We start from the raw sequence: 9,048 nt of genomic DNA on the forward strand, positions 1-9,048 counted from the left end.
ATTAATTAAGGTGAACAAGACATAGGGCTATATAATGGAGACCTACTGGCTTTAATTCATATCATATCAACGGACCATTTCTGACATTTGGAGGTAGGAAGTGACTTTTGAAGGTAGAACAATCAAACGGTAAGCTATAAACACTGCCCGGAGCATGCACACTACGTCAGACGGCGGTTGACAGACCGTTGGCGACAAATCCGACAAACGAACGGAACGGAACGACTAGCGCGCGTCGCCTCGTCTAGTGTGGCATTTTTAACACATATGAGCTCTCACTAGCTAAAGCCAGGGGCCCCAGCCAATTAAAGGGTGTTCAGCATTTTTCCCCATACTTGGCCGAACACCAACGTGTAAAAAGACTATCGGAATATTTTTTAAAACGTCAGATTTGCCGAAGAGAGTGGGCCTATTTTCCGTTGTTAGTAGGGCCCAAAGAAGTTTTCCACTAGGCGAATTTATTCGCGCGAACCAAAAGCGTCGTTCATGCGCATGCAGATTCACATTTTTATCGGATTTTTCGCCTAAGCGAAATCCATAGTTCGAACTGTTTCTACTTTTTGCGAGGCGGAAAAATTGCGCAGGCAATCAGAGCTCAAGAAGCGATCTGACGCTTTCTATTCGCGCGAATTAATTCGCCTAAAAAAACGGTTCTCTACTAGGCGAATTTATTCGCGCAAAACAAAAAACGTCGTTCATGCGCATGCGCATTCACATTTTTATCGAAGTTTTCGCCTCAACAAAATCGGTAGTTTGAACTGTTTCTACTTTTTGCAATGCGGAAAAAATTCGCAGGCAATGAAGCGAGCCGACGCTTTCAATTCGAGTGAATTAATTTGCCTAGTGGAAACTGGCTGTAGGGCACAGGTGGGCCAAGTGCAGCGCGCGGGCCGCATGCGGCCCAACAACGATTGTTTTTGCGGCCGGCCTTCAAAAATGAATAAAAACCCTATGTGTTAGACCTGCCAGCAACATTGGCTAGAAAACACTTTGTTTTTTACGGTCCGACAGCGATCATCTGTAAAAAGTAATATTAAAAGTGAGAATGAAGACTGTTATGTAAAAGCAATGCTTGGAGGTTTTTGGAACCACACAGTGTTAAATTAAAACTTCGCGTTGGCCCTCCGATCGTTTTTTTTTTATGCCCAACCTTAGTGGCTTTAGACCTGTTTGACACTCCACTGGCCTCGTAACGTTGTGTTATCCACACCGTGGTCCGACCGACAAACGTATGTGTGCGCCGGGTTTAATTTTAGACCCAAGCAAAATGTCTTTCATACTTGTAAGTCCTAAATTCTTTGTATAGCCTAATGTTGCTACAGAAGAACCCTTCTTTTGGGACAATAATTCCTCTATTAGGGGACACTTGAAATATATCCGTCGCCCCCTGAGTGCACCTCGCGTCTCCTCATCGCGTTGTGCTCTCTATCCAGTCATCCAACCGCCGGCTGATCCTTGTGTGCGCCAGTGTGCGCCAGGTTCAAGCGAAACGTTAGGGGTTTTCAACAGACTGGTAAAAATGACCCTAAGCTAAAAAGGGAATTTAAAAAAAAATATGAGATGAGGAGGAGAATTTTTTTTTTTTTTTTAAGTGAGGGGCATTGGCTGAAGAATGTGATACAAGATGATTTGTAACTATTTAAGCGTAATTTTGTTTTGGCACAAAGTAATAAATGGAACGCAAACTGTAACTGGGGGTGTGGGGCTTGTACCGCCCTTGTCTTTACGCTCCTGTATAGGACTGTACCCTTGTGTTAAGATGCTTGTACAGCTTTATTTTCTAGTTTGATTACTATATGTACGCCCTACCCCGTTTGCATTTATGTTCATAAAGATTCCTATTACCAGTATTTAACCATGCTATAGGCCTTAAGCTCTGTCCAAATTGTATAACGTTTCCTTTGACAAAAAATTGTCGTATTCCCATATATAGACATGATGTGCCTATATATGGTCATGATGTGATGTCATCATGACCATATTTAGGCATGTCACATGATTTTGTCACATAAAATGTCATAGTCAGATCAATGCTTAAGAATTATAAAATAATTAGTAGAATAACAGTATTGTTTTAAAGCATTGATATTTTATGTACTACAACAGAAAACGATGAATCAAAAAGTGCTTATAATACTAGTACTTGTCTTGATCTCGGCTTATGAAGTGTATTCCGGGCGAGAAGGAGGAAATGAAAGGAGAGGTGGTGGTGGTGGTAGTAGTAGCGGCAGTGGTGAAACGGGACATGGACACAGAGGAGAGGGAAAAGAAAGGGAAGGAGGAAGAGGACACGGCGGAGGCCATGGAAGCGGCGGAATATCTGGACACCGTAAACCATCCACGACGCCTGCGAATGACGGCAAGACACCAGAAAATGAAAGCACAACCCAGGCTTCAATTACGGCTGAAAATGAAAGCACGACCAAGGCTTCGCTTACGGCCGAGAATGACAGTACGACCCAGGCTCCTTGATCGTTGACAATTATTGCACGACCCAGCCTTAATTGACAGAGCTATGAGGTGACATGAATATAAAAGAATCAATCTATTTATATAAGATAGATCAGCTGGTTAATTGGTTAATTAATGGATATTACTACTAATTCTCGCCCCTTTGATATGGTTCCTAGGTCCCACAAAACGACAGCGTGAACGTATGTATGCTCACGTGGGTTTGTGGGACAGGCGTGTACTGTTCTGATTATTTAGATATTAAGTTTGATTGACTGATTTGATTTATTGATTTATCGATCGATTGATTGAACTTTAAAAAATAGTTTTCTTACTTCTAATTATGGAGGAATACAGAAACAGTCACGTGATACGTGATACTCTGCATAAACTTTTGAGACTGTTATGAGCTTGTAGTACGAAAATAAAGTAGGCCGTATTTAAAGGTTAACATGTATAGGACTCAAGCCATAGACTTGCTCACATTTTAATCGAATATTAAAAGAATTCGTAGATTGGTGTTAACTATATACAGTTCCAAGGTTATTTGGATTATGCCACCCGCAGACTATTCTAAGCAGATTTTTTTTTTTAAACATCAATGTTTTCAAAATAACGGGAAAACGACCACATTTGGGAAAACGAGTTCAATAGTCCTAATACGTATGCACATACAGTACATAACATGGTCAATTTATCACGTCTATTAAGAAGTTGTATCTTCTGGGTTCGAAGTCTTCAAGAATTGTTTCCAAACATGTCTCCCTCCAATTAAAGTTCACTTTTGGGACCGGGTTTCCTTGGTCTTTAGCAACTTTAATATTTAATTAGAATAATAAAGATGAGACCATTAAAACTTTTAAGAAAATAAAGTTTAAAAGGTAGAAATGTGACGCATTTATTGTCTTTACTTTGTCTCTGTAAAAAAAATATATATTAAAAATCTGTTAATGTGTACGTGCTCCTGTAGCCAGCAAGTATCGAATATTGATGGAATATTGAAGATTAAATGTTGTATTACTGTAACTGTTAGAACGTACGTGACGACTTTCTACAAAAGCATGCATGGTTCGTGTTAAATATCATAGATAAAAAAGTTGGTACTCAAGTTTACACCAAGGCTATTGCATGTTGTTTAATAAAAACGGGTAGCCCTACATTTACATTGTACAAAGCTGAACTTAGAAATAGCAAGATGTCTAGAATGCCAAAAAATAAATTAAATCCTTCATCAATATGTCACTTTGGAGATCGCTATCGTTAGGGCATTAAGCCAAATGATAACTGCACTTCCGACATTTACAATAAGAACATCCCGCTTGATATTGGATAGGAGGGGCTAAAAAATAGAGGTTTTCACTTGACAAAGCCTTTTCTGCACAAAATGGTCGAACGATGAGAAAGCCTATTAGCTAAAACTTTGGTAAGGTCCGAGATATTAAAGAATCATAAGTTGCGAGTTCAAACCACATGCCGACCATTCCGCCATAGTTCATTGACTTAATTTACATATACGCCCTCTTCGGCCAATAAGTAACAAACTTTTAATTCACTATAGCATTCAACCTATAATACTGCTATTTGATAATATTTCGGCATGGATGGATAAGTGAACCTTGGCCAAAGCACTATAATAATACACAAATAAAATATTTTGCGACTGTCCCTTTAAGTTAGTTTGAATAAAGAACTAACTTGAATCAAACTTCGCAGTCATGTTTACTATACGCTGTAGTTTAAACATTATTTTGATTATGCCAACCTCGGACTATTCTAACAATATGACTTAAAACATTAATGTTTTTAGAATAACGGAAGTCATGACAACATTTGGGAAAACCCGTTATGTTATAGGTCTATTAGGTAGGTGTGTTACTTTAGATCGCACATACAAAGCTATCACATCTATTAGAAAAATGTTGCGTCTTCTGAGTTCGAAGTCATCAAGAACTGTTTTCAAATACTACAATCTTTTTCGTTCCTTTACTGCCATAGGTTACACTTTAAAAACTGCTTCTGCATCGTCGGTAAGTTTACATCGTTTGTTTTCTTTTGCCCTTAATCAAACTATTCGATCTTCATGCAACATTTCGCGCTAGTATTAGACCTACAAATTAAATTTCAATTGCTAGTAAACAATTGTTACAATTATCATGATCAAACAATGTGTATAAACATTACATTATGAGTAAGATACCGTAAAATAGATTATTCAGTTTCTGTCTGTAGTCAAAGTTTCACCACATCGCCAATTGTCTACCATGTATGCTCAGTTATTAGTTTACCTGAAAAGTGTCCACTATTATACATATTTAATATAAATGTATGCTCTTTCCCCAATGTCAAATTTGCTTTGACAAAATAACAGTTGTATGCCCATTTTCAAAATGTGCCTATGCATGGTCTCGAGGTGATGATATCATGACCATATTTAGGCATGTCACAATAATAAAATATGCAGTCCTGACAGGGCTTAGGCCATGAAATTCTCTTATCGAGGGCTTAAACATGGTATTATGTCCAGGGGCTAAGTAGGGGTAGCTAAGCAATTTACCAAATATAAACAGGGGGAAAGGTGAAGATTTACTCGGAAAATACTAAGAAAGTATTTTTTTGGACGACACGATGTCTTGGAAATCTTGTAATAAAATGTAGATATTTTGTTTTCCAGGTGGTTATTAAACGTAACCTGAAATATTACCTTGTCTGCGACTTGGAGGCTACGTGCGTCTCACATCCTCAACAAGATTGGGAACCAGAAATCATTGAAATTGGTGCCATTTTGCTGGATCAAAATCTCAAAAAAGTAAGTATAACAGTAATTTTCGTTTTGAAATAGTGATATTTTATTTCGAATAAAGTTGTATTAATAATAAAACACTAATAGTAACAGTAGAAGTAGGCCTATTAGTAGTAGTAGTGGTATTAATAGTAGTAAATTTATAAAATATAACATTTGGTATTTTCCAGAAATTTATAACACGATATGATTACAGTGGATTTATAATTTTGGAAATATCTGTTCATTCTTTGTTTAATAGAATTGTAAGGATAGGCAAATTACCTTACGAACTATATTATAGGCTAACATAAAGCATGGAATTAATGACAGCGCTTATTAAATTTTACAGTTAAGTTACATTACCTCCTTCCTATCTAGCATTTACGTTAAAAAGTGTAAATAGCCTTGTCATGATATATTCATCTGTTACATTTTAGATCAGTGAATTTCAAAAATTTGTTTGTCCGGATGTAAATAAAATATTGACGCCATTCTGCCTTGGGCTTACTAAAATAAGACAGGCGAGTTCAGTTTTATTGTTAAACATAATATTCACTCATTTATTCCTGCTTCAATTACTTTTCCATTTTTATCCTGAGTTTTTTCAATCTCTGCCTTCATACTTTCTCCCATTTCTTTAAAATACATTAATTTCACATTATTTTCTTTTTAGCTTACAATTCATTTTTAGCAATCTGTTTTCTTATAAATTGCCCACAACTTATTTCGCTTCTTTTAAATTTATTCTTATTTTTTTTAAATTGTTTTTCCTTTAAAATAAGTTCTTTTCAACAACCCACATATTCATTTCCAAAAATATTTACTTTATTTAAATGTTTCCATCAAGATACCTTACATTCTTATAATCTTTTCCCACAATCAAGATTCCCTTCTCAGCCAACAGTCGGTTATTTTCTCATTCTATTTACCCTATAGTCCCTTTTTTCATCAATTTTTATCGCCCCTTCCACATTCCATGTGTTGAGATATCTACCATCACCCTTACTCAATACCATGCACAAATGATTGTTGTTTTTGAGGTTTTTGTTTAGAAATGCTTAACCATACACAATCAACAATAAAGTTTGTTACGGTATACCGTACCCCCTTTCTCCTTCGTTTTCTTATCTCTTTAAATTTAAGAAGTAAATATTTTTGATTGATTGTGTCTTGTAACAGAGAGATGTCGACCAAGCTGATCCATTTCCGAATGTGTACGGAGAGATGTTAAAATGGATGACAGAAAACGGGTTACAGTTTAAACCAACAGAACAGAACTTTACTTTCGTCACTGACGGGTTGGTAAATTTTTTTTCTCTAAATTTTAATTTGCTGCTGCAGCAATATGATGAAATCTGAAAGGTATGGGTCAGTTGCTTTAGGAGCCTAAGGAAAAATACCATCGAGACTACGGGATAGCCAGCGTAGGTGGTAATGTAGGGTGAGTTGAGTGTATACTCTGTCATGCATATGTATGATTAAAGATGTCTGAGCATGTATTTAGAAGGTGTATATAATATGTGTGCATCTGATGACTTATATAGCATTGGATAATATTTTTGTGTTTTAAGTATCACTATCACCAAGTTGAAATATATGAATAATATTCCAGTGATTATTTACTAGTTAATCTTGTCAAAAGTCAGATTTTTTTGGACTGCAAAAATGTGACCTCTCTTTCAATTCATTTAGTTTATCCTTACATTACTATAACTTTCCAAATTAAACCATAAATATGCTAATGATACTATTTTTAATTTTTATTGTTACATCATTATCACTATTTGTTATTACCATCAATAATGTAATTATTTTTATAGTATCTTTGATTGCAACAAGTTCATAAGAAATCAATGCAATCTCTCCATGATTGAGTATCCGAAGTGGGCAATAGAATTCAGCAACATTAAAAAACACTTCAGAGATATCGTACCACATAAACAGAGGAAGAATTTGAGATCAACTAATCTAACTGGCATGTTGAAAGTACTCAGTATGAACACTACTGTTTTTATTTCGATGTATTTTATGTTATATATTAAAGTTATAAAACGTATTCTGTTGATTCATAAATTTATATCTCTAAAGTCGGGCACTCACTGCGTCGATAGACCTTCGCACGACGAATTTAACTCCACTCCTTATGACCCGACGCCGTCTGCTGATTGTTAGTTCGTAATGACAGTCAGAACGGATCGTCAATAAAAATGATCCGTTGCGCGCGTCGTGGCATTGCGTCATTTATAGAATCGCACTTTGATCGACGACCGTCGGTCACAGTGAGTGCCCGGCTTTATGATAAAAGTGATTATTATTATTATGAAGATGACTATGATGATGAAAATGATGATGATGGAAATTGGTATAGTGTTGATAGTGATGATAATTATGTAATTGTGGCGATGGATTTTAAATATAGGCTTAATGATATATTCCAGAGATTCCAATGGATGGTCAATTGCATCGGGCTATGGATGACGCAAAAATGGTGGTGAAGATAATGGAAGGTCTTCGAAAACGTCGTCCTAATTATAAATTTACAGCCAACGAAACAATACACAAGGACTAGAATATGTGATTCTTCAACTAATCTTACAATAAAGCCGTATTTGACTAAGAAATTATTCGACTAAAACTACAATCAAGCCCTATTGGAATATGATGTTATTCGACTAAACCTACATTAAAGCCGTATTGGGGTATAAGAGTATCATGGACTAAACGTGCAATGAAGCCGTGTTGGTGTATGAGCTTCGTCGAAAAAAAAACTACAACAAAGCCGATTTCTTCGACTAAAACTTTAATATAGCCGTATTAAAGCAAGAGATTCTTAGACTAAACTTAAAATAAAGCCGTATTGGAGCATGAGATACTTCTTCTAAAACTACAATAAAAATGTATTGGAGTATGAGATACTTGGACTAAACATGAAATAAAGTCGTACTGGAGTATGCGACTCTTTATCTAAAACTAAAATAAAGCCGTACTGGAATATGAGATTCTTCGATTAGAACTATGACAAAGCCAATTTAAGTATGAAATTCTTCGACTAAACTTACAATGAATCCTTAAAGGAATATTAGATTATTTGACAAAACCTACAATAAAGCCCTCTTTGAGTATAAGATTCTTTGACTAAAACTACAATATAGCCGTGTTTGAGTATGAGATTCTTAGACTAAACCTGAAATAAATCCGTACTGAAATATGTAATCTTCGACTGCCTAAAAAAAACCGCTACAATAAACTCGTACTTGAGTTTGAGATTCTTCTACCAAACATGAATCAAAGCTGTATTTAAGTGTATGTAGATTCTTTGACTAAACATAAAATAAAATCGTTTTTGAGTATATGAGATTCTTCGACAAATATAAAATGAAGCAGTGCTGGAGGATGATATTCTTCAACTAAAACTGAAATATAGCCGTAATTGAGTATAAGATTTTTCAACTAAACATGAAATAAAGCCGTATTGGAGTTTTAGATTCTTCGACTAAAACTACATTAAAGCCGTATAGGTAATTTGAAGGGTATGCAATTCTTCGATTAAAACGTGAAGCCGTATTGGGGTATAGGGTTCTTCGATTAAAATTAAATTAAAGCCGCTTTAGAGAATGCGAATTAAATATGAAACTGACTGCATGATTTTTCTTTCTTGAATCCGTATTTACTCGTGAAAAAGAAATGAGATATGGTATGCTGAATTTCATTAGTCAAAATTTTATAAAATAGGAATTTTACATTACTGCATTATTATTATTATTATTATTATTATTATTATTATTATTATTATTATTATTATTATTATGTTTAAA

At 35.4% G+C, this 9,048-nt stretch overlaps 1 protein-coding gene across 2 annotated transcripts; it reads left to right on the plus strand.

Annotated features, from left to right (window-relative positions):
- Positions 1-9,011, plus strand: LOC117109338 (3'-5' exoribonuclease 1-like). 2 transcript variants are annotated; one of them, XM_033251639.1, is made up of 7 exons: positions 1-129; positions 2,107-4,478; positions 5,123-5,257; positions 5,671-5,754; positions 6,413-6,531; positions 7,054-7,226; positions 7,672-9,011. In XM_033251639.1, the coding sequence occupies exons 2-7, from the start codon at positions 4,272-4,274 to the stop codon at positions 7,800-7,802; spliced, it is 849 nt and encodes a 282-aa protein (XP_033107530.1). In that variant the 5' UTR covers positions 1-129; positions 2,107-4,271; the 3' UTR covers positions 7,803-9,011. The 2 variants fall into 2 exon arrangements, with proteins under 2 accessions (XP_033107530.1, XP_033107537.1); XM_033251646.1 differs by lacking the exon at positions 5,671-5,754.
- The last annotated feature ends 37 nt before the right edge of the window (positions 9,012-9,048 follow it).

Source organism: Anneissia japonica, unplaced genomic scaffold (assembly GCF_011630105.1).
Source record: "Anneissia japonica isolate Jap-2015-1 unplaced genomic scaffold, ASM1163010v1 scaffold26_len2425191_cov177, whole genome shotgun sequence".
NCBI lineage: Eukaryota > Metazoa > Echinodermata > Crinoidea > Comatulida > Comatulidae > Anneissia > Anneissia japonica.

Bases quoted from the DNA above. Each gene is read 5' to 3' on its own strand.
- LOC117109338 (XM_033251639.1), top strand. From the start codon at position 4,272: ATGACAACATTTGGGAAAACCCGTTATGTTATAGGTCTATTAGGTAGG. The intron at 4,479-5,122 runs GTAAGTTTACAT...TTTGTTTTCCAG, and splicing joins AAACTGCTTCTGCATCGTCG to GTGGTTATTAAACGTAACCT. The intron at 5,258-5,670 runs GTAAGTATAACA...GTTACATTTTAG, and splicing joins TGGATCAAAATCTCAAAAAA to ATCAGTGAATTTCAAAAATT.